This window comes from Sminthopsis crassicaudata, chromosome 4 (assembly GCF_048593235.1).
Source record: "Sminthopsis crassicaudata isolate SCR6 chromosome 4, ASM4859323v1, whole genome shotgun sequence".
NCBI lineage: Eukaryota > Metazoa > Chordata > Mammalia > Dasyuromorphia > Dasyuridae > Sminthopsis > Sminthopsis crassicaudata.
The window spans coordinates 303,878,459-303,905,119 of record NC_133620.1 but is presented as its reverse complement, the minus strand read 5'-3'; the positions used below and the strand labels follow the sequence as shown (position 1 = coordinate 303,905,119).

The 26,661-nt window shown below is 34.7% G+C and overlaps 1 protein-coding gene across 10 annotated transcripts in view; it reads right to left on the bottom strand.

Annotated features, from left to right (window-relative positions):
- HEXD (hexosaminidase D) overlaps nucleotides 1–26,661 on the bottom strand; it is a 55,065-nt gene that overhangs the window by 6,826 nt on the left and 21,578 nt on the right. For 7 of the 10 annotated variants that reach the window (XM_074265008.1, XM_074265009.1, XM_074265010.1 and 4 more), the window contains 6 exons: nucleotides 25,244–25,353; nucleotides 23,076–23,163; nucleotides 21,576–21,740; nucleotides 17,042–17,225; nucleotides 6,128–6,199; nucleotides 5,390–5,585 (listed from right to left, as the gene is read on the bottom strand). In XM_074265008.1, coding sequence (XP_074121109.1) covers nucleotides 5,390–5,585; nucleotides 6,128–6,199; nucleotides 17,042–17,225; nucleotides 21,576–21,740; nucleotides 23,076–23,163; nucleotides 25,244–25,353 — 815 coding nt within the window. The other 3 variants (XM_074265012.1, XM_074265014.1, XM_074265013.1) reach the window with 3 other exon arrangements.

The following is a 26,661-nucleotide window of genomic DNA, read 5'->3' as shown; positions in this document are numbered from 1 at the left end:
AGATCAGGGAATGCATTCTGCCTTTCTTTGTATCCCGACAATTTAATACAGTGCCTGGTATACAAGTGCTTAATAAATGCTTACTAACTGATTTGCAGTATCTTGATTCCTTCATCTTTCATATCAATTTTTTCTAATCCCAAATGCGATTACTATAGTTTAAGTATTTAATGGATCTTGTGCTATTGCTATTGTCTATGAATCATTTTGTGCCTTTATTTCTATTCTATCTTTCTTGAACATTATTACATTATTTCAATCTTCCTAACTAACTACTGCTGGTTATGTTATGCCTTAAAAGCCTCCAAATTGCTTTCCACTGCCTATAGAAATAAAGTACAAACTCTTCAGTCTGGCATTCAAACTGATACAAACCTACCTTTCCAACCTTAATTTCCATTACATTAAAACTTTCACTCTAGTTGGGTGACAACCTTCGGATGGTACCTATATTTGTACTGTTCTCCCATATATTTTCTATACCCTTTATTTCAAGATTACCCTTTCAAGGAGTCTTCCCTAAGAGTGATCTCTTTCTTCCTTTACTGAATTACTGCATCATCTATCATCTGCCCCATTCATGTACCACCTGGTGTTAAACTGATTTCAATTATTAGCTGTCATTGTGTATAATCATAATAATATTTAACATTCATGTAGAGCATTAAAAGTTTGAAAAGTGCTTTACATATTTAATCTCATTTAATCTTCACAACGATCCTTAAATGTAGATGCTGTTCTTATCCCCATTTTACAGATAAAGAAACTGAGATTGAGAGAAGTTAAGTGGCTAACCCAGGTCCACAAAGTTAGCAAGAGTCTGAGATCAAATTTGTGCTGCTCCAATAAAGTGCCACATGTCCTTCTTTACTCTCTGAAAATCACCTTTGGGAAAAGGACTATGTTTGTTCCTCTGTAAGCTCCACTCAACAAGTATTTTTTTGATTATCATTTAAACAGTTGGATGCCAGGTTTTCTCATCTGTTAGATGCTATTTTTTTCGAATGCATGGAGTAAAAAGATGCTTCATAGCTTCATCAGAACAGACTTGGAAAATAGAACTGCAAATAGGATAATTGGAGTTTTACTCCAGAGTATAACAATTTAGATAATGAATATAGCACTTATGTAGCAGGAGAATCTTAACAGGACTTAAAATACAAAATTACATGATAACTTGTTTCTTGACTTCAAAGGATATGGTGTCTTTCTGCCTGTCTCAATTCTATCTAATTTCTTTCTCTGGCTGTGATTTCCCAAATAGTCACTTCAGGATCCCCGATGGTTTCAAGTGACTAGTGCCTTAGGACCTTTTAGAGCCTGAGGTACCAAAGTTTGAATTCTTTTCCTAAGTTTCAGAATTGCTGGATAGAGCTTTAAATGGAAGTGACTTCCATTAGTTCAACTCCATTACCTAAGATATTAAAGAAAGTGAGGTCCAGAGAAGTTATATGCCCGAAGTCATTAGGATTAGAATCCATATCTTTTTGCCTTTTCATATAGTGCTCTGTACTGAAATATAGGTTATTTTCTCATTCTCATATGATAAAAATGAAAATTGTTCCATGAGATATTATTCTGGAACCTCACTTGTGATGTTATTTCTTTAACAAAGCTATGCAAATTAAATTAATGTATGACTTCAAGAAATCTGCCATCTAAAGCTTTTTTTTTTTTTTTGAGGCTGGGGTTAAGTGACTTGCCCAGGGTCTCACAGCTAGGAAGTGTTAAGTGTCTGAGACCAGATTTGAACTGACTTCAGGGCTGGTGCTCTATCCACTGTGCTACCTACCTGCCCCCCATCTAAAGCTTTTATTTAAAATTGAACATATTACCCAAATCACTTTACTATTTCATACAGTTCCACAATCTACTAAGGAATTGGTAATGGATAGATGGAGTTAAAGATTTATAGTAATTTAAAAATTTCCCAACTGTATCAATTTGGCACCTTTATTTGGGAATGGCTAATTAGCATTTGAAGAGATAAGGACAGAGACAGGACCAGTAATTTCTTAGATAAGAAGGTAACTCCTAAATAAGAAGCTTCTTCCACCAGTGCAAGCTGTACTTTTTCTGAAACTTAGGGACTCCTAGAGCATTGAAAGGTTACTGTCATCTTGTCAGGGTCACAAGGACAATTTATACCTGAGATAGGGTTTGCGTTTCCTTTCTCTCTATTATACCATGCTTTAGCATTTGAAATGGCAGATAAAAGGTTCTTCAGAAAAGAAGTGTGGTCAGCTTGTCTTTTCAAACTCTGCTTTTTATAGATCATTACTCATATTCTTAAGACTAATTTGTTTTTGAGAACGAGAAATGCTTTATTTCTCCATCTTAATGTTTGCTTGACTGGGGCTATAAGGGTAAAATAGTGTTGGAGACTTACAAAGAAAGAAAGGAATGAACTGAGGTAATTTATAAAGATTATTTTTTATTCAAAACCAAAGTTAACAATGCCATCTAGTGTAGTTGGGTAGTAGTAACTTGATTATCAAATTTTTGTGGAAAAATAGCATCTGGATGATGTTGAGTTCAAAAGAATGAAATTTAAAGAAACAAACAACAAAACTACTATAGAAAAATGGGACCTTTCTTTTGTGTTGATAGTTTTTCAAGAAACTTCAGATGTTTCAAACGTTACTATGCCAAAATACTACTTCAGCATGGCCTATGGGCACATGAACTTCTAAAAGGCTTGAAGGTATCTTAAAGTTCATGTGACTCTGGAAGAGAATGGAGGAGCAGTCCACTTCTAAAGTAGGAAGGCAGGATAGGAAAGTCACAAAAGTGATCAAGTAGAGATAGAGATATTGATTACATTTTAAAATATGATTTTCTTAAGCTTAAGTTAAACAATTAAACTTACATTAACTGATGCTGAATGAAGTAAGCAGAACCAGGAAAACAGCATACACAGCAACAGCAAGATTGTGCGATGATCAGCTAAGAGAGACTTTAGTCTTTTCAGCAATTCAGTGATCCAAGGTAATTCCAATAAATTTTGGAAAAATCCACATCCAGAAAAAGAACTATGGAGACTGAATGCAGATAGAAGCATACTATTTTCATCTTTTTAGAAAAAAAGATTTTTTCCTTTTGTTCTGACTTTCCTTTACCCAACATGACTCATATGGAAATATGTTAAAAATGAGTGCACACCTATAACCTATATCAGACTACTTGTAGGCATGGAAAAGGGGGAAGTAAGGGAGGAAAGGAGAAAAAAATTTCAAACTCAAAATCTTACAAAAATGATTGTTGAAAACCATCTTTACATGTAATTGGAAAAAATAATACACAACTAAAATTTAAAAAAAAGATAAAACAGATTTCTAAGCCTAATAAAAGATGATTTTCTTGCCTCAACTAGTCTTAAGAGTATATAGTTTTTATTTACAGTTCTACATTGTAGGTTAGGTTCACTACTCCTTGTTGATAATTCCCAGACATACAATTTTAGAACTGAAATGGCCCACAAGTTACTGATGACAACTTATACTGAATAAGAATTCCTTCTACAATGTATCTATCCACTTGGCCATCTGGTCTTTGTATGAGGATCTCCAGAGATGATTTTATATATATATATATAATCTTTATATTTCAAGACTCTTTAAACTCTTAGATAGCCAATGAGAACCTTAACTAATTTGTTAGAAGTGAAATCAAACTTGATTTCTGTGAATTTTAGTGAATCAGATCATCTCCTTCCTCAAGAAGATGTTTGTGGGGGCAGCTAGCTGAGGCAATGGATAGGGCACCAGCCTGAGTTCAAATCTGGCCTCAGACACTTAACACTTCCTAGCTGTATGACCTTGGGCAAGTAACTTAACCCCAATTGCCCCGGGGAGGGGGGGAGGGAGGGAGAAAATGTTTGTGCATGCTACTAAGATAGCATTCAATTATTGCTTTTGAGTTTGCTATGAAGAAAAATATCTATCTGCAACAGACTTGGGATTGTACCATTGACCATATAAATTTCTGCACTCCACATGTGTCTGTTGACTTAGGGGCATGTGTGTATCCATGGGAAGCATGGCTACCATTTAAAGAAACAATCAAATTCTACCCAATAATTCAATTCAAGAAATAATCAATTCAATCCAATAAATATTTTTAAGGAACTTATGATGTAATAGGGGGAAACCAGAAGAGTGTAAGACACAATGAGTAATGTGCTAGAACCAGCTCTAGAAAGAGTCCTTTGTTAATTTTCAGTGTGATCACTTAAACCTAGGAAATCAATAAACAATACAAATTGAGGCTTCATTTATTGTTTTGTTGATTATCTAAAAAAGACAGAGAATATTGTAAATACATTTTTTGTACATTTTTTTTTTTTTACTAGTACTAGCATAGTACAAGACACACTCTAGGGTTCTTAAACTTTTGTGGGGTTCCAGACCATTTCCGTAAAGCAAGAGGCCAATATGTATTGAATCTATTTCTGTTTGTCAGGGGAAAGAAATAAAAAACACCTTTAAGTTTATGGGAAAGCCAGTGTTAATTACATTTGTATGTCATCAAAAAGAATGGCTAATTTAAAAAATTTAGATATTGTATATAAATATCTTTATGTATTGCTAAATAAGCACAAGTTTGATGTGGAAAGAACCTTGGAGCAAAGGTCTGGTTACCTAGGTGCCAGTTCCTTATGTGCCACCAACCAGCTTTATGAATGCAGAATGGACAAAATAATTCTTTTCATTGTCTACTTCATAGATGTGAAGATTGAGAATCAAGAATCAGTAAAAAGTTTCAGGTTCTATAATAGGTTGTAATTCACTGAAAAGGCATACTTTCACTTTATCTATTTGAATAAATGGAAAGATTCTTCATATACTGAAAAAGATCTATCTTCCCAAACCTTGGAAAGCAAGACAGAGATAAGGGTTAAGGCTAACTTTGGAGCAAGGAACACTTTGGTTTAAATCCTGCCTCAAGCATATCCTGGCTAAGTGATGGCAAATCTGTTAAGACTATAAATTACTGATAAATTGTCAGTTTGTGTTGGTAGAGGGAGCATTCATACCAAGAATTCCTGCATTCATGAAATCGTAGGTTGCGATTAAAAAAAAAAAAAAAGACATAAAAATAAGATAGAAGACCCTACTAAATTTAGCATTTGTTGTAAAGGAATCCAGAAATCTCATATCCTCTAAAGACCTTTCAGAATCTAAAAGATACTTTCTCTCAGGGAGATGAGTTAGATAGAACCTAGACAGATGCCAATAATAAAGAAGTTTTATTCCTATGACAAACATAATCTATTGCTTGAGACACCTTCACTCCCTTTATAAACAGTGAGCATTTTTATGTATGTGCTATTTGCAGATCAGTCTGAATGACTGAAAGGATTCAGAGGTCACTTTCATAGTTCCTTTACCTTTGCCAACCAGTTAGGACGATTCCTTGCAGCATCTCAGCAGGTCCACTGTCTGCCACTTTCAACCACTGGATGTTATTTTTGAGGTGATGGCCAATAATAGTCAAAGATTGATTCACTCCTGTGGCACCTTTAAAAGCACTGGCTACCCACAGTTTAGGGAAACCACATTTCCTGTACTTATCCATGAGGAGAACTAAAAACAAAAAGAATAAAATCAAAAAGAAAAATTCAATTTCCTAGCTCCCATGGAGAGTCAGTTGTAGATGGAATCTATACCAGTGAATACCAGCTTTCTCTGATCTACATGTAGGGATAAAACATCCAGTACGGTTCTCTTTTAGTACAAATCAGTCTTCACAAAATCCCCACAGCAATACATCCCAACAAGTAGTTAAACAATTTTTGCTTCAAAATTCTCCAATGAAATTCACTACCCATAATAGTCTATTCTATTTTTGAATAGCACTAATTGTTAGGAAGTTTTTCCTTTCATTAAACCTAAAATTGCAACTTCCATCCACTGTTACAGAACTAAGGTTGTTTAATTAATCAGGAGAGTTCTATCTCACTAAAAAGATCAAATTCATGGAAAGGAAGAAACTGGTTTGCTCTTACATGTGGGGGATAATTTAACACTCAGTGATTAAAAACTCTATGTCACACACAATAAGATCTTAGAAGGGATAAATTAAAAAGAACATTAAAATGTGAATTACTCAGCCATAAAGTACTGACTCTTTCCATGGACATCCATATCTTCAATGTAGTCCCAGATCATTGGTTCCACCAGCTCTGCTATTCCAGATTCTGGAAAAAAGAAAAATGTTGCCAGGACAATTGAGAAAGGATTTATGGTCTGAGCTATCTCCATAATTAACGTTTTAATAGTATATGGAAGGTAAGGTCAAGTATTTAAAACAGGAGAAGCCTTAGACAATATATGCCTTTAATTTTTAATTTCCATTTTGTCTTTACTTTTCATAATAATGTTTAAACGAGGTTCCAAATTAAACTCATCCATTTAAATGAATCAAATCAATACTCATTTAAAAACTGCTATGCATGTCTACTGTGCTAGATTCTAAGGCAAAAAAGACAAAAGTGACAAAGCTTCCATCCTCAAATGCACTATATTCTACCTGGGGAGAATGCAACATTTTCATACAAAATATATTTAAAAAGCAAATCAGGGAGAAAGTCACTAATAGGGGAATCAGGAAATGCCTCTTAAGCTGAACCTGGAAGGAAAGTAGATGAAGAGCATGCTACGAATTAGGAATAGTTTATGCAAAGGCAGAAGATTGAATATATGTATGAGGAATAGCAAAATGGAAGTTTGGCTGAGCCACACAAGGGGAAATAATAAATGAAAGTATTTGCAATACCTTCATATTTACTCAATACTAGAGAAATTCTTATTTTATTCTAGAGGCAACAGGTTACTAATAGCTTCTTGAGCAAAGAAACTAGATTCCAGCAAACCTTGAATTTAGAAATATCAATTTTGCAGCTCTGTAAAGAATGGATTGTAGATGGGAAATGCTGAATACATTAGAAGTGGACATCCTTTAAATTTGCAAGAAAAGGTCTGTTTTTGCTTGGGGGCAGAGACAAACAGATCAGAGGCAGGCTGAGGGCAGAAGCAAAAGCTTGGCAGGCAGCTCACACTCCTCAGTCTGGAGGGGGAAGGGGTGTGATCTCTGCCATTTTTGTGGAAGGACCTTTACACCGGTGTGGATAGTCTGTCTTGGCAGCAAGCCAGGATCAGCAGAGAAACTTTAAACACAGGAGGTAAAGACTATAACCCCCAAAAGTTAGCATCTCTCGGGACCTGGCCACCCCCACCTGGAGTGACTCAGTACGTTCTCATAGCCTCAGAGTATCAGAGTGCAGACACAGCATAGCCATTTCTGTCTTGCTAGTGCCCCGCTGCTGCCCCCTACAGTCTGCAGAGGAAGCCAATAACACCATCCAGCCCCATTCCCCCCACAAAAGCAGACCATTTGTTGGTTTTCTTCTTCTTGGTTTTCTTTGATTGATTATTCTCTGACAAAATAAGCAAAAAATTTAAAAGGACACTAACCATTGATAACTTCTAGATAGAGAGCAGATTTTAAGCCCTGAAGAGACTAAAAATAGACTGTCTTCAGATGAATCCCCAAAGGGAGATATGATCTGCTCCTCAATACACAAAAATGTCATAGAAGAAATCAAAAAGGCTTTCACAAGAGAGCTAGAAGCAAAATGGGAAAAGGAAAAGCTTGGCAAGAGAATCTGGATAACTCATCCCACTCATTTTCTGATAGAGTGGATAAAGAAATCAAATATTTGAAAAACCAAATTAGTGAGCTGGAAAAAGAAAATAGCTCTCTAAAAAATAAAATTGGAGGGGCAGCTAGGTGGAGCAGTGGATAGAGCACCAGCCTTGAATTCAGGAGGTCCCGAGTTCAAATCTGGTCTCAGACACTTAATACTTCCTTGTTGTGTGACCCTGGGCAAGTCACTTAACCCCAGCCTCCGGAAAAAATAAAATAAAATAAAATAAAATAAAATTGGTGAAGTGGGAAAAAACTCCATAGAACAAAACAACTCACTTAAAAACTCATTTGGACAATTAGAAAAAGATATAAAAAAAAGTGAGTGAAGAAAATACATCATTGAAAATCAGAATTGAACAAATAGAAGTCAATGACTCAAGGAGACACCAAGAATCAGACAAGCAAAACCCAAAAAATGAAACAATAGAAAAAAATGTCAAGTACCTTCTTGGGAAGACAATGGACCTAGAAAATAGATCCAGGAGAGACAATCTGAGAATAATTGTACTCCCTGAAAAATATGATGAAAAAAAAGAGCCTGGACACTATTTTGCAGGTAATTATCAAAGAGAACTGCCCAGATGTTTTAGAAACAAAGGGTAACAAAGATACCAACATTTGGGATAAAAATTCATTATTTGAAAAAAACTGTTGGGAAAACTGGAAATTAGTATGGCAGAAATTAGATATGGATTCACACTTAACACCATATACCAAGATAAGATCAAATGGGTCCATGATTTAGGCATAAAGAACGAGATCATAAATAAATTAGAGGAACATAGGATAGTTTACCTCTCAGACTTGTGGAGGAGGAAGGAATTTGTGACCAAAGGAGAACTAGAGATCATTATTGATCACAAAATAGAAAATTTTGATTACATCAAATTAAAAAGCTTTTGTATAAACAAAACTAATGCAAACTAAAAGGGAAATAACAAATTGGGAAAATATTTTTACAGTTAAAGGTTCTGATAAAGGTCTCATTTCCAAAATATATAGAGAACTAATTTATAGAATTCTAATTTATAAGAAATCAAGCCATTCTCCAATTGATAAATGGTCAAAGGATATGAACAGACAATTTTCAGATGATGAAATTGAAACTATTTCCACTCATATGAAAGAGTGTTCCAAATCACTATTGATCAGAAAAATGCAAATTAAGACAACTCTGAGATACCACTACACACCTCTCAGATTGGCTAAGGTTACAGGAAAAGATAATGATGAATGTTGGAGGGGATGTGGGAAAACTGGGACACTGATACATTGTTGGTGGAGTTGTGAAAGAATCCAACCATTCTGGAGAGCAATCTGGAATTATGCCAAAAAGTTTTCAAATTGTGCATACCCTTTAATCCAGTACTGGGCTTATATCCCAAAGAAATACTAAAGAAGGGAAAGGAACCTGTATGTGCCAAAGGGTTTGTGACAGCCCTTTTTGTAGTGGCTAGAAACTGGATAATGAATGGATGCCCATCAATTGGAGAATGGCTGGGTAAATTATGGTATATGAATGTGATGGAATATTATTGTTCTCTAAGAAATGACCAGCAGGAGGAATTCAGAAAGGTTTGGAGAGACTTACATGAACTGATGCTGAGTGAAATGAGCAGAACCAGGAGATCTTAATACACTTCAACAACTATACTGTATGAGGTTGTATTCTGATGGAAGTGGATATCTTCAACAAAGAGAAGATCTAATTCATTCCAACTGATCAATGATGGACAGAATCAGCTATACCCAGAGAAGGAACACTGGGAAATGAGTGTAAACCGTTTGCATTTTTTGTTTTTCTCCCCAGGTTACTTTTACCTTCTGAATCCAATTTTTCATTTGCAACAATAACAGCAACAACAACAACAAAATTCGGTTCTGCACATATATATCTTACCTACGATATACTATAACACATTTAACATGTATGGGACTGCCTGCCATCTAGGGGAAGGGGTGAAGTGAAGGAGGGGAAAATTTGGAACAGAAATGAATGCAAGGGATAATGTAAAAAATTACCCAAGCATATGTACTGTCAAAAAAATTTATAAAATAAAAAAAAATTAATATTAGAGGTGAATTAGGAGACTAAATAAAGTAGTCAAAGCAAGAGGTGATGAAACCTGAAATGGGATGATAGTCCTAGGTGGAAAGAGTACAAATAAAAGGGATTTAGCAACTGACAGGATATGCATGACTGGAAGAATGATGGTATCCCACACAAAAATATATAAGTAAGAAGGGATTAAGAGCAAAATATAATGAGTTCTATTGTGGGTATGTTGAATTTGAATGTCCGTGGGATATCCATGTAGAGATGAAATGACAGAGCTCAAGAAAGTGGCAGGGGTTTGTTATATAGATATGGGAGTTATTTACCTAACAGCTGAGTCAATAGAAGCTGATGAGATTACTGAGTGGTGAGAAGGGGCTCCAGCACAGAGTCTTAGAGTACCACCAGATTTAGAGGGTAGGACATGATGATCCTACAAAAGAGACTGAGGATTAGTGATACAGGTAGGACAACTAAATCAGAGCAATGTCAAAAACGGGGGATCACCCATGTCAAGTTTTATAGAGGTCAAGGAGAATGAAAACTGAGACAATGCCTTTGGATTTCACAATGGAAATCACTGATAACTTGGAAGAAAGAAATTTCTTTTGCATAATGGTTAGAGAAACCAGATGGCTAAAGGCTAAGAAGTTAGGGTTGAAAATTAGCAAGAAGGGAGCAAGATGCCAAAAGAAGACAGGTTCCCCCCAGGGCATTGGGTTAAGAGCACAAGTAGGGGAGGTAGGACCAACAAGGTTATTTTATTCTTTAACCTGAAATAAAGGAGAGAATGAGGATGATTTTTTTAGTCATTTGAAATATAGAATTTGATAGAAAAGGGAGCGAGCACAGGACAGATGACCTCAAGTTTTTTTTCAGTAAATTAGGAGGTAACACTTGGAAGCATGGCAGTTTACCTCAGGTAATACTTCCTAGATGAATCCTCTCCTGATTCCCCAAGTTTTTTGTGTCTCCACTGCTTCTGCAAACTAGCTTGTATTACTCTTTATGCACACAATTTATATTTACATACTTGGCATATGTTGTCTTTACTAGTAACATGTGAAGTCCTTGAGGGCAAGACTTTTTTTTCTCAACAGTATCTTATTTTTCTAAATACTTTTAAAGATAGTTTTTAACATCATCTTTGTAAGATTTTGTGTTCCAAATTTTTTCTCCCTCTTTCCCTTACTTCCCCTCTTCCCAAGACAGAAAGTATTCTGATGTAGGTTATACATGTACAATCCTTTTAAACGTATTTTCATGTTTGTCATATTGTGCAAGAAAAGTCAGACCAAAAGGGGAAAAAACTACAAGAAAGGAAAAGTAAAAAATAAAAAAATAAAAAAAGGTGAAAATACTGTGCTTTGATCCACATTCAATCTCCATAATTCTCTCTCTGTCTTTTGTCTTTCCATTTTTGCTGTCTAGCATAGTGTCTGGTACATAGCAGAGATGTTTAATACATGACTGTTGGATCGGAAAAAATTAGAATGTACTGGAGAGGTTATAGAGACTGATATAGGCTATCATAATGATCTGTCTAAAGAAAGTTAGTGCAGAGATCAATTTCTTTGCCAAGGAGGAGTAGAGAGAAGGGACTGTAATTATTCAGCCTTTTGAGAATGCCTTTAGAAATAACCAGGATGATAATTTAAGTAAAATGGAAATAGAGTGAAGGAAAAGGTCACATTCTTGGAAATCTTTCTTTATAAAGGGTTTTTTTTCTAGTTTCTCTATAATGTGGCACAGAGGGAATCATTATAGTAATTAAGTTTGAAATTTTGAATCTATTATTCTTTGTAATAATATAATCTCTAGCTTTTGGTAATTGTCAGTGTGATAAATTCTTTATCTCCAAACTCTGAAGTTTCAGCTCTTAATTGGCTTTAACCAGTCCAGTGGCAGCAAAGGGAAATGCTTTTTCTTCTTTGGCTATGTACATATGATTCCTTATTCCAAATATTTGGAAATGCCATGAGAGATAATATGGTGTGGAAAGAAAGCTGGATTTTGAATCAGAAGAGCTGGTTCAGGTCTTTATTTTGCCATCTACTTAAGTGATCTTGAACAGGTCATTTCCCTTTCATGATGCTTTGTTGGTACATGCAGCAGCAACTCAGTCATAAGGCCTCTCTCTGCCTGGCACTGTTTTCTGCAGGTCTTCTGCCTGATGCTGCTCTCCTGGCACTGTGGTCCCTGACAGAGGAAGCTCTGTTGAGCATGAGGATGTAAATCTTCCTTGGTTTTCAGGCAGAAAGCTTCAGCAGGAGTCCTCAACTGAATTGCTGTTTTTGTTTTTGTTTTTTTTTCCCCCATAAGAAGAGTAGAATAGGGCTGAGCAGATAGGTCTGCTAGGTTTGAGACTGGAATGAAATGAGATGCTCATTTGTTTAACTTAGTCCAGAATCAGCAAAAGACTGTTTACTTAGCCATAGCAGAAGAAAGACATTAAAGAGCTAACAAACAAGATTGGTCTGCCTCAGGACTCTGCTGGAGCTCTTCTAAGTGCTTTTTGTACTCAGGCAATCTCAGTACTTTTTGTCTCAGGAAGCTATGTCAAAGCCTGAGTTTTACTTAGTTTCTTGAGTTTATTAAGTCTTGAGAACATTTTCAATGCCTTCTTTTCCCATAAACTTATTTTTAAAATATGAATATTCATTTTTTTCAGTTACTAAATTTGGAATAAAAAGTAAAGCAAAAGTGTGACTTTGTCCTATCTCCCCTCCCCCCCATTTTTGTTAAAACTACCAGTAACTTATAAATTCTATTGCCACCTAATGGCAATTAGAATAATAATGCTGTGTATAAAGGGCATAATAAAAGAAAAAATATTTTTTATCTTTCATAATTCCAAATATTTGGTGCATACTGCAATTCAGATTATTCAACAATAGTATTTAACAAAAACCCCTTTTTTGAAATATTCCCCATATTCTTATAACCCCACTGTTAACCTCTAGAACAGTTTATGACAAATGTTCTTAACCTTTTTCATGTCATGGATCTCTCTCTCAATCTGATAATACCTAGGGACCCTTTCTCAGAATATTTTTAAATGTATAAGATGAAATGCATAGGATTAAAAAGGAAAGCAAATATACTGAAATATAGTTACGTAGAGTTTTATTTTTATATATACATATACACACACACACACACACACACACACACACATATATATATGTAGTTATCAAAATATTAAAATAAGTTTGCAGACTAAGTAAAGAACCTCTGGTCTAAGATGTGTCACTGGACTGGAGTGTGGAAGACCCAAGTTCGAATTCTGCCTTAGAAGCTGACCTGCTATGTGACCCTTGGCAAGTCACTCTGAGCCTCTGACCTCTTAATTTGTAAAATGGGCATCTATCCCACAGGGCCACCATGAGGATCTATAGATATAACTAGTGTTTCCCATATTATGAGGTTTTTTGTCAGGATAAATTTTTTTATGTGTAATAAGATGTCCCATCTAGCTGATGCTTTTTAAAAGAGTTACATATTAAGAGTTATACTACATGTTGGGAATACAAAAACAAACAAGTAATCCTTGTCCTAAAGAAGCTTTTACATTTCATTGGAGAGGTATGAAGAAGCCAGAAAGAAAGAAATAACATACCCATTCACTTCTTTAATGTAATTTCTCTTAGGAAATCTTTGGTGAAAAATGAGGAATTTCTGGAAGTCCAGTCACAAGGAATCTTCTAGCCTGAATGTATTCTGAGTTGTAACTAAAAGGCTTTCAGAATGATGGACTAAAGATGGATTCCCTACTAAAACTTCTCCTAAATGAATCATTTTCATATATACTCATTTTGTTTAAGGTGCTTATGTGAATGGTTACTTGTCTGCATCATAGCTCTAGGATACTCTAAATCAATCACATTCCACAGCTCCCCAGTTTAGAATGTTAGATCCTAGACTTGTGAAGCCTTTTCTGGGCTAATGCTTTCATGCAATGCTTGAGTCTTGAGTCTTTGATTTCACATAGTTTCCTTATTCAGGGAATCTTCACAAGTGCTTCTTTTGACATTTTCCCTTTGGTATTTTTCTAACAGGAAGATCACATATAGTTTGGAAATAGCAAGATTTTCCCCTCGGAAGCCCTTTCTTAATCTCTTAGGTATTGAAATTGTAGACAAACCTCTCAGTAACAGCACTGATGCTGATTCAATACCTTTTAAGAAAATGAACTGCAAGGGTGAATGCTGAAAACTATCTCTCTATATATTTTGAAACCAAAAAGGTTAAAAAAAATTAAAAAGAAAATGAACTAGCTTATCCCAAGTGGAGAATGATTTAATAAATATTTATATCACTGCATCTTACACCTAGCAAGATACTAAAGGTATTCAAAAAGAATTTCTATCACTTAAAATGGTTTTAGAACTGTTTCTAGACAATCTTGATCTTGGGAGATAAGGAAAATTTGGTATAGGCAGCACTGAATAAGAAAAACTAAATTAGAAATAGAATAACAACAACAACAAAACAATAAGCAAAGTAATGTCCCCTGAAGGAGTAATAAACCATGAAAGAAGAAGGCAATAAATTACAGGCTTTGACTCTTCACTTAGAAGGACAATTTAGTCCATTTGGTGGGAATGCCAAATCTTCATAGTGAATTTCCTGATATAAAAGGTGGCCATGAGCAGAACATCAGGGGTATAATGAAAATAAAAAAGCATCCTGTAGCTGAAGTAGCTTTCTTGAACTTAAAGTATTGGAATGGCTAGATCAGCTCTGATCTACTATATGCTATTGTTCTTTTTATTTAAAACCCAAAGACATCTTGTTAAAGCTCTTTAGAAATGTAGGGTTTTCACACACAAGACAGCCAGCTTGGTAGGAAAACCTTAGCAGCTTTTCCTACTATTAGGAGATCTGTCTATTCTTAGAGCCCTAGCAAAAAAAAAAAAAAAAAAAAAAAAAAGACTCTTTTTCCTCTCTTAAGAGTTCTTACACTGGAAACCAAACTTTTTGTACCACAGTCTCATCTACCTATTTCCCAAAAGCTTAAATTTCTCTCTTCTTTTTTTAACTTTAATATGTTGCTATAGGCAGTATCTCTTTCAGAAGTCCCAGTCTAACTTGGAGTTAGAAATTCCTTCAAAATCCCTGCTTAATATTCAATTGAATATCCTACATCCTATTTGAAACTACCCTTTTAATAAAATGCCAGGGACTCTGGGTGATATACTCATCAATGTTTACAAAGAAGCTAGAAAAATATACAAATCATGGAAAAAATATATATTATAGGAAATTAGCAATCAATCAAGTTAAAGAATTATTAAAAATTAAAGAAGTATTAAGCATGTACCTGTGCTGTGTATTAGGGATACAAAGATTAAAAAAAAAAAAAAAAACAGTGTATATTCTCCTGGAATATAGAATCTAACAGGAAGGATAGAGAATATAATGTAGACTCAGGCAAATATAAGAAAAAATATAATAATGGCAAAGCAGTATAAGAAAATTTTCAGAGGGAGAGTTTTTTTATGTGAGGAAATCTTTGAATAAGTAATATTTGAAATGGACCTTGAAAGAAGGCAATGATTTTAATAAGCAAAGATGTAGGAGGAGTTCATTCTGGATATAATGGGATAGCCTGTGAGAATGCAGAGATATTGGAAAGGCAGATTAAGAATGGAAGTAAGTAGTCCAATTAAGATGAAATATGAAAAATTGTAGGAAAAAAGGCTTCAAAGATAGACTAGAGCTAGGTTTAGATCTATTTGTAAACACTTTAAAGTCTGCAAAGTGTGTTACATACAATCAATGAAGGTTTTGAAGCAAGAAAGAGCATAGTTACATTATCTTGGCAGCTATAAGTAGGATGGTCTAGAGAAGGAAGAGAAGAACTTTTAGAATCTATTGGATTCTTTTTCTGCATATGTGAAGTGCCTTCAAAATATTTTTTTATGCTTAGGTGTTAGGGAGCTGTCACTGTTTATTTTTGTAGGGAACTCCTCCTACAGTCATTGTATTAATTACTTCGAGGATTTCCATGGCTAACCCTTACAGCTATATTTCCTAAAATGTTCACTGGGAACTCTTCAAATCTTTGATGAATTACCAGCTCAAGATAGTTCATTCACAATAGATATGCTACCTGCCAATCTTTCAATGTTTCTGAATGTTTAAAGTATGTTTTCATTTACTTGAACTTTCAACTACACCAATAATTTTTCAAGCTTTCTTGTTTGCAAGATAGCTTTGTAAAGTTAAATTTTTGGTAGTTGCTATGAAAAAAAACAAGTATTGTAGGAAATTCAATATAAAATAAGAAATGAGAGTGGCAGTGTCCAATTTGATTCCAAGATTTGAGAAACTACATAGTACCCAACAGAAATATACATCTCATTAGTCAGTAAGTTATTTAAGAATGAAATAAAAATTTTTTTTTCTTTAAATTTATAGTATTCTTTTTCCAAATAGTCACAAAGTTGTTATTTAGGTATAAATACTTACTAAGCTATTTGAACTTAACTATTTAACAAATAAATGGAACTTTTTTTTTGGCCTACAGGAAGCATAAAAAATTTCTGTGAATACAGAAAATTTGGCAATTTTTGCCCTATAGTATTGGTCCTTACTGAGCATTTTGTGATGCTGAGATGTTTGGAGGCAGTTAATAGTCCTTTTTCAGATGAGTTCCTTCTGGAATTGGAAATTTAACTTCTCCAATTTCCGGTGCTACCAAGGTCAGCAACCTCTGGTGGTTTGTTGGTTAATATTTATCACTTCTATAGTTCTGCAAAGGCATTTTTTAAAAGTCCCTTTTGGGGGACAAGTTCAAATTTTGTTTTTTTATGCATAGAAACAATTTCCCTAGATAAGATACTTTAATGCAAATAAAAATAATCCAAGAGACTATATTCACCAATTACATTTGTTACCTAGGGGTAAATAACTGCCTTAACTTCTTTTTTGTTGTTGTTTTTGTCCAGTTCTGATTTTGTTATGTGAAAACCTCCTAATGTGGAAAATACCCTCATAATTTATCTGTAGCATATAGTCTTAGCTAGTTGCCTGGGAGCATGGAGAAATTATTATATTTGTTCCATGATCACACAGATACTACTATATGCCAAAGGTAGGACTTGAACTCAGATTCCTGACTTCAAGGTCAGATCTCAATTCACTATGTTACTTTGTATACTTTGAACATTCTCTAAAATAAATTAATTCAGTGTTGGTTACGAGAAATTAATAAAATATTGGGCTGAGAAGAGTGAAAATGAATGTCTGTATTCTGAAGTTGTGCAATACCTGTGAGATATTCTTCACTAATACTCCTGAGCATGTCATCCCATACAATGGGCTTCACGTTGGGGTGATGGATGAGCACATGGCTTGCAACTGCTTTCATTTGGGTCACACACAGTTTTACCATATTGTTCTGTTCTTGCTGCAGCCACTGTTTAGACATCTCCCCTTCACCAAGGTAATATACCTAAGTAGGCAAGAAGAACAAAGAAATAAACTCTGGTTTGTGATTTCATTCCCATACAGAAAAGAAGATAGGTAAAATAAGTCAGAAGGTTCATAAAATTTCAGATTTAAATAGGACTTTTGAGGCCATGCACTCCAGTCTCTATTTCATAAGTGCTTAAATTTTAATAGTGAACCATGAGATCAAATATCTATGAGAGGGGTATACATTTTTTTTTTTTTACTATAGTTTCTAATAAACTCACATTTATATAATACTTTAAAGATTTGTAAAGGGCAATGTATAGATTATCTCATTTGATCCTTTCAACATGAATTAGAAGTTATTATTATCCCCCTTTTACAGATGAAGAAATGAAAGAGGAATAAAGTGACTTGCCTAGGATCATGCAACTAATGGTCTTAGAATTTAAATACTGGTCTTCCTCAAAGTTTACAACTACTCTTATATCATGCTGCTTCTCCTAAATTGATCTGAGCCTGATATAATCATTAGCAATATATTACATAATGATTACATATGCAAGGAAATAATAAAATATTTTTGCTCTGCATTTTTGACAATGTTGAACCTCAGAATCAGGAGAGCTATATGATGGATATTGGGCTGTACTTGAAGCCCTTAATCCTTGTTTATTTTAATGCATACACTGAAGAAAGAATGCAGGTGGACAACTCCCAGGCCCCTGAATGATTACACAAGCAAACATAAAAGATAAACTAGTTCCAGGTTGAGTGGTTCTGGGCACCTTCTTGGTCAGGGATTCTGCAATAACTTGCAGGTTAGAAAAGGTTTTGCTTGTCCTCTACACAAGCATGTAAACTGTTTTGTGTGAATGAATTTTTCCCTTGGTTTTACTTTTTTTTTCACAGAACATTTTTATTATAGAACCAACTTAGATGGTGGAGGGAGACAGAGAAAACTATCAAAATGGGGCCAGGAAACAGCTTTGAGGAATAAGTGGAAGAAAGCTTTTCAGTAGCTGGCATACCCTTACCTTTCAACCTCACAGTGCCTTCATTCTACTTAGTAACTCTAGATCCTTGCACCTAAACTTCTTTTTCATATGTTATCATATTCTAAAAAGAACCTCTCTTCACCTGAATTTCTCTTCTACTCAATCCCCAATGAATTCAGCTAGGTATATACCAAATGAAACTTTTAGCTATTCCCCTGTTCTTTGTCTGATTGTGTTTTACAAAAAGACTCCTAGAAACCAAATTAACCTCTACTTGTTCAAATTTCAAAGACCAAATTCAGGAATTTCAGTATAAGTGAAGAATTTCAAACACATGAATGTTTGTGTATGTATATTTGGGTATGGGGTGTCATAATTTGGAGTAGAGGAATAGATTTATTAGCAGGCTGCTGAATAATCAAATATGTCCAGGTGCCTGAGTTTCATCTTCATGTCTTAAAAAAAAGCTGATCCTTGAAACATTCTCCCCAGTATAGCTCATATTAGCTATTCCACATTCTCCTCAGCCTATTGACTTCTTTGTTCTCCTTTAGGTTGTGATTTACTGGAAAATCATATGATACAATTCTTCCCAGGTATTTTTTAAGTGAGATTAAGTTATTGTAATCACCATGGGCAGAATTAAATAAAGTCACCAACATGTAATCTGAATACAAAGTGAAGGGTTTGTCTCATCCCTTTTTTGCCTTGGGGAATGGTGACTTTTGAACTGACTTTTAAAGATTAAAAAAAAATTATTATTATTATTATTTTTTGCCATAGGCTGTCTTTTTTAGTAATTTCCTTTGCAACCTGGGTGAAGCAGAATGGAAGTCCTCTAAAGTTGAGGGCTTAGAGTTCTTACTTTAATTTACCACCTCAGGCATGGCTCTGTTCAGTGAAGGGTGAGGTCTCTTAGAGGATGAAGTCTGACTTTGCTTGCAGAATTCAAGAATTGGAAGGATAATGTAAGCCACTCATCAACTGCAATAACATTTAAAAAATGAATTTTTGTGGGCAATTAGTAATTTATACCTTATTTTTATCATACTGAATACTATGATCCTTATGGACAAATTCCTTTATATAGCAGACCCATTTCTTCTTTGCCTGGGGGTGTGGAACTGTAGTTTAAGGCACTTCTTGGGATGGAGGTACACTCCTCCAATCTCACCATATGCCTGCACTGAATTTACTCTAGTCTAGTCTGCCAAGCAGTTCAACTGCTTTTCCTTCTCTTTCCTCTGTACTCCCGGATCTCGTTGCCATATTATTTCTCACATAGAACTTGATATCTCACCCTCTAAGTGTGATTGTATTAGTGATCAACTATATCCTATGATGAAGATTATTCCTCCCCTCCCCATTTTGTGGATTCTTGTTTTAGACAATTTTTGCTCAAATGATTTTTCCTGTGTAACAACAAAGGATGGGAAAACTAAAATCATTTCTGGTCTTAGTTCCATACTAGGCCTTTGATGAGCTAGCCTTTGACCTATTTAACATTTAACTAAAACTGTATTTTTATTCTCACTCTTTGTAGCCTATTGATCATGAGTCTTATATAATTAAAATCTATAGTTGTGATCAAATTCAGGGAAAAAATCTAATCAACAATGACAAATTATAATTAAAGGGGACTCCAGATGAAACAATAACTACGTTCTGATAGTAATTGATGGATTCAGAATATAGATTGGGACACATTTTATTTAAAGTTGGCCAGTGAGGGAGTTTGTTTTGTTTGACTATACTAAAACGTATTTTGTTTTTCTTTTTTTCTCATCAGGGGAAAAGGAGGTGGGATGGAAGGAAAGCAGATCTTTCTTTCAATATAAGATTTAAATTTTTTTTGAATTTTTTTAATAAAAGTTATTTTTCCAAATACATGCAAAGATAGTTTTCAGTATTCCCTTTTGCAAAACCTTGTGTCCAAATTTTTGTCCCTCACTCCCTCCTTCTTCTCCCCTAGTCAGAAAGCAATCCAATAAAGATTAAACATGTTCAATTCTTTTAAACATGTTTCCATATTTGCCATGCTACAAAAGAAAAATCAGATCAAAAGGGGAAAAAAAAAAACCCAACAAAGTAAGCAAACAACAAAAAAAGGGTGAAAATATTATGCTTTGATCCAAATTCAGTCTTCTTAGTTCTCTGTCTGGATGTAGATGGATCTTTCTATTACAGATCTATTAAAATTGCCTTTAATCACCTCATTGCTGAAAATAGTCAAATCCATTACAGTTGATCTTCACATAATTTTTTTTGTTGCTGTGTATAATATCTCTTAGTATTCACTTCACTTCACATCAATTCATGTAAGTCTTTCCAGGCTTTTCTAAAATCAGCCTGATCATCATTTCTTACAGAACAATAACATTCCATTACATTCATATATTACAGCATTTTTCAGCCATTCCCTAACTGATGGGCATCCACTCAGTTTCCAGTTCCTTGCCACCACAAAAAGAACTGCTACAAATATTTTTACATATGTGATCTTTTCCCGTCTTTATGATCTCTTTGGGATACAGACCCAGTAGAAACACAGCTAGATCAAAGGGTATGCAAAATTTGATAGCCCTTTAGGCATAGTTCCAACATGCTCTCCAGAATGGTTGGATCTATTCACAACTCCACAAACAATGTATTAATGTCTCAGTTTTCCCACATCACCCTGTTGTGATATGGAAGCCACCTGCCAGGGGCTGTTAGAGGTCTAACTCAGATCTGTAGAATGGATCTCTTCATGTGAGATGAGGATGATGATGATGATGATGATGATGATGATTCAAGGAGACTGAGAAGCAGTTGTGTTCTCTGACCTCTCTCCTGAAAGGCAGTTGCATTGTCTGACCTCTCTCCTTTTCCCTCTGCCTCCAATTTATTTCATTCCCAATCCACAAGCAATACCTGTGGCAATAAAGACTTTTCCCCCACAACTCCCTCAAGTGTCACTATCCACAGCTCTTGGAGAATTGACCTGCCCCTTCACCCAGGCATAGTTCTTAACACCCTCCAATATTTATTATCTTTTCCTGTCGTCTTAGCCAATTTGAGAGCTGTGATGTGGTACCTCAGAATTGTAAGATTTAATTTTTTTAAAATTCAGGAAATACTGGTTAGAAGAGAGGCTTTTACTAGTATTGAAAATTTTCTTAAAGTAATTCTTTTGAAAATTTACTATTGCTGTTTTGAAAAGCAAAAACCAGAATGCAGAATAAAGTGAAGGCAAGGAGGAATTCAGGAGAACATGGGGAAAATTCTATAGTTAATTCAAGGTAGTAGAATGCTATTATTCTGTTTTTGTTTTTTTAAATAAGGCTAGACATGATTAATAAATGAGAATGGGTACTTCAGGAAATTTCCAGGACTGGAGGGAGATGTCATACCTCATCACATCCTATGTGGAACCAACGAATACCTCTGTGAAGCTCCATTACTTGTTTGATCATTGTACCCACTAATGCCAGGGATTCCTCTTTGTGGGGGTTCAAGGCATTTGGGAACAACTCCACTTCCCGGAGGTGAGAAAATTGTTCATGTTTCAGAACAAACTGCAGGAAGAGAGAGTCAATTTGTTCAATCACTAACAAAATAAAATTGGACACAGGGGTGGACGGTTATGAGGAAAGAATATTGTATAAAATGTCATTGTATATACTAAATAGTAATAAGATAGTATATAAGGTATAGGGCATCTTTGCTTAATTGTTTTTCTTTGTTAAAAGGAAAGATTTAATTTGGAAGTAGGGGAGCATAAAAAAAGGAGAGGAAGAGTAGGAGAGTATTTCCAAAATGATTGTGGTCTGAGAACAAAAGGCCTACTGTGTACTAAGCATTATTCTGAGCTTTTGTTGTTTAGTTGTTTCATTTGTGTCTGACTCTTAGGAACCCTATTTGGGGCTTCTTGACAAAGAAACTAGAGTGGTTTACCATTTCCTTCTCTAGCTCACTTTAAAGATGAGAAAACTGAGGTAAACAGGATAAATAGCTTGCCCAGGGTCACACAGCTAATGTCTGAGGTCAGTTAAAGCTTAGGAAGATGAGTCTTCTTGTCTCTAGGCTGGCACATTATTTACTATACCACTTAGCTTCCTTAGGTGCTGGGTACCCAGGGTAAAAGTGAAACAGTCCCTGATCTCAGGAAGCTTACATTTTAACAGGGGACACACATGTACATAAAAGTAAGTATATTGTACATGCAAGATGAATAGAAAGATTTCATGTGAAAAGTGCACTGAATAGAAAACAAGGGAGGCAGAGGTGAGAGAAACAGGACATAGTCATAATAAAGGTGGAAAGGTAGGAGATTGAGTAGAATATCTGAGGAATAGCATGAAGGCCAGGAGAATAATGAATGATAAAGACAGAAATGTAGGTTAGAGCCAGATTGTTAAGGGCTTTCAAAAGTAAACAAAGGAGTTTATATTTGATTCTAGAAGCAAAAAGAGCCAGTGGAATATATTAAGTTGGTTAAGTGATATGATCAGTACTGAGCTTTAAAAAATAATTTTAGAAATGGGCTAGAAGATTTATTACTTCAGAGGGAAAAGACTTGATGCAGGGACACCAATTAGGAGGAATATGTGATTATCTATGCAAGAGGTCATAAGAGTGATAGCCATGTGTATAGAGAGAAGGGGAGAAATGTAAGAAAGATTATGGCAAAAGAATTAAGATTTGGCAATTGACTGTATATGTAGGAGAGAAGAATGAGATATTAAGGATAATATCAAGGTTATGAACCTGAGTGACTGGAAGGTTGGTGATGCACAAATAGCAAAAACATGGAAGCTCAGGTGGGAGGTGAATTTTAGGGGAATACAGTTTCTAGTTCTATTTCTATAAGCTTCATTTCTTTCACCTTAAAAAGATAATTCCTCACTTACTTCCATATGTCCAAATGTTTGCACCAATGGAATAACCTCCAACTCATGTAACTTAGCCTGATGAAGAATTTCTTTGATCTCAGAGGGGCTAGAGAAATGAATTAAGAGGGAAATTAATAAAGATATTTTCAATACAATTTTGCCCATACCTTCACCAAGAAATGACAGTCCATACCAGTCTCTTGAGGGATAACCTCGAAAAGTACCACAGTCTGCAAATCTTCATTATCATAAAATCTTCTTTTAAGAGGTGGTTGGGGGAAAGTATTTCTTCCAGGATTTGGATAAGAATGATGGTCCAAATAAGTACTTAAGAAAAAGTTCCTGAAGCATCTGAAATAATTGTAAACTGTTCCTTCAAAGGTTTAAAGTAGATTTATTATATGTGTACTTACAGCTAAGGAAATAGAGGTCAGAAGAAGCAATATGGTCCAGCTTGAATGAAGTCAGAGACCTCTACCATAATCTTAGCTCTATTTTTGATTGTGTGACAGGCAAGTCACTTTACCATCATTAAACTGTCTCAAGTTCCTCAGTCACTCTTAGCATCTTCACCATCTCCTAATATTCCCTTTCTGAATGGTCACATCTCTGACATCCATATTCAAAATGAATCCTTCTAATCTCTGGGATTCTACAGCACTTTGCACCTCTTTTATGTGCTTTCACAATCTATTTTGCAACACATTCATTTGCAAGTTCCTTCAAATTGGAATTGCCTCTTATTATCTTTGTATTTCTTTTAACACCATGCCAAGCATTCTGCACAGAGCAGATATCTTTCTAATTAAGCCTTTAAATACCTTAGTGTCATTGTAAAATGAATTAAAGTAAATGTCACTCTGTATTTCATAGCTATGCTGTGAAGATCAAAGGAAGAAGAACACAAGAAATGTCATCTCTGATTAGACTTGTGGTACAGTGAACCCAGTATTTGGTTTTTGATAGGGATACCAATAATTTTGTGAAGGTAGGTTTTTCCTCTCTGACCATAAAACTCAAAAGATTATAGAAGTAACTGAAAAACTATTATATTAAAAAAGTAACACTTTCTTAATGATTATTAAGAACAATTTTTACCAAGTTTGTTTAAATACCCCATTTAGGATTACAATGCATGAATTTACCTAACCCTTTTTGAAGCTATTTATACTTCTTATATATGTCTATACCACCTCTTGGATTAGTGAATCAATAATGTAACTACTCATTAGTACTACGTAACATTATCTTTTAAATAAATCAAGGCCTTCCTTTTGTTTATCTTACATGTACCTCCTTAATTCTAACATATCAAAGTCTGTCTTTCTGCCATTCATGATTTTGTAGATTTTTAACCTATCCCTTTTTAGCTTTTACCTTTTCAGTCTGAAATATTTTAATCTGGCTGTACACAATCATCCTCACAGTTCTTAAAAAGAAAAAAAAAAGGCAGCTATACAAAACTTAAGAGACAAAATGGCATACCATATAGATAGCTGGTTTCACAGACACTGGCCCTAAGTCACCTCTAAACCACACTACATGACCACGAGCAAGTCACTTAAAATCTCAGTGCTAGGGGGTGTCAAATTAAAACAGAAATAGGGCCCCTAACCAAACAAGTGAGAGTCACTCACTTAGAAAACCATATGTCAACATCAAGTTATTTATTTTATAATATTTATAGTTATAACTCATTATATTTAATTATATTTATATTGATAAATTTTGCTAAATATATTGCAATTACATTTTAATCTTGTTCATCCTTCCCTTGTCCTCTCCAAAGGGTTTGACACCTCTGCTCTAGGCTAGTAATTACCAAATTACAGAGAAAAGTGAAACTTACAAGTGATAGGAGGAGTTTCCTTATCTGGCAGTTTCCTATATGAATTCATAGGTCTAGATCTTGTCCCTATATAAGTCTGTCCATTATTGATTTTCTCTTATTAATATGTCATTGTCCTGTTACTAGAGATTGATTCTAGAACAAAAATGAGTCCACCAAAAAGACACTATGATCATAAATGATAAAAATGATCATAAATTCTCAATTCTCCAAGAACCCTTTTGAATTTATTTTTTGCTTTAAAATAAATTTCCCTGTTTTTCCACTTTCAATTCACTGTTACTCTAAGATTAATCCATCCCTGGACCTTCTGGTTACCTCGTAGCCCTCAGGATACCTGTAGGCATGCCTGGCTCTTAGAAGCTGTAGAGGGCCCTCATAAGGAAACATGTCTTCATACTCAATAAGGATGCCATTGGCACCAAGGGCATGGAAGAGAGGGAAGATCTGGAAAAAGAAAAAAGTATAAATCATTAAGCATAGGTTGGACTAGATAAATGACTAGAACTGAAATTTGTATTCTACCAACTACAAAGGGGGTAGAAAATCATTCACATATTAATGTTAATTCTTTTAATCATTTCAATATTTAGTTGAAATCAATATGTAAATAAGAATTTTGACTATGACTATAATATTCAAGAATTAAACTTGAATGGCAAACAAGTAGAATGGAGCTCAAATCTAAGGACAAAAATCTGATAATAGAATTTGGTAGCTTAAGGGAAACTTAGTACTGTTCTTTCATTTCATTTTCTAACCCTTGCCTAGTAGGTGATGTAGTTACATTATAAGGACTGATGGCTGACTGCCTGGACTACGGAAATGATGGAGTTAATTTGTGGTTAGTGACAAAGGCAAAGGTTTTGATGAAGCAGGTTAATGTCTATACATTGAGACTGAATGACAACTGAGATGGGATTGTGTGAGGATCACTTACTTGTGTTAGGAAAGAGGGCTGTGGAAAGGATTCATAATATGTATGCTTTGGGGAACAAGGCTTATGATTATATAATTGCTATACCCCAAATTCATTAAAATATAACCTTACTGAGGGGTAAAAGTCCAATAAAAATTTTGAATTTGAGATACATTTAGAAGATAATAATATGGAATGAAAATGGTCTGAACAGATCAGGAATCTGAGGGATTAGAGTGAAGAGGACAGAGATAGAAGGATATGAAAAAACAAGCCTACTTGCTGTCCTTTACACATGACATTTCCCACAAGTTACTTTGGAATGCATTCTTTCATTTATGCCTCTAAGAATCTTTAGCTTCCTTAACTACTTAGCTTAAGTATCATTTCACACACAAGATTTTTATGATCCCCTTTACCTTGCAATTTACAGTGAATATATTTACTTATACAAGTATATGTGTATTCTACAATAGGATATAAATTTCTTGAGGGCAGGGACTATTTTATCTTTGCCTTTGTATCCTAGTGCCTACCACAATACCTGGCACATCATAAATATTTAATAAATACTTGCTGATTGAACGAAAAAGAAATGTGCTAGCTACCTGACTATTCATCTAGACTCTCCTTAGCTCTCCTCAACTTCTTTTCTTTATCACAAGTATTCATGGATTTTCCTTTTATTTTGTACTTCTATACTACATTCTTCAAATTATAAATCCTTTTATAGGTTAATAAACATTTACTGAAATAACTGTTAGCTCATGATTACTTGGACTAATTAAGGGAAGCCAGGGTTTAGATATTTTAAAAGTAAATAATCCTCAAATTGT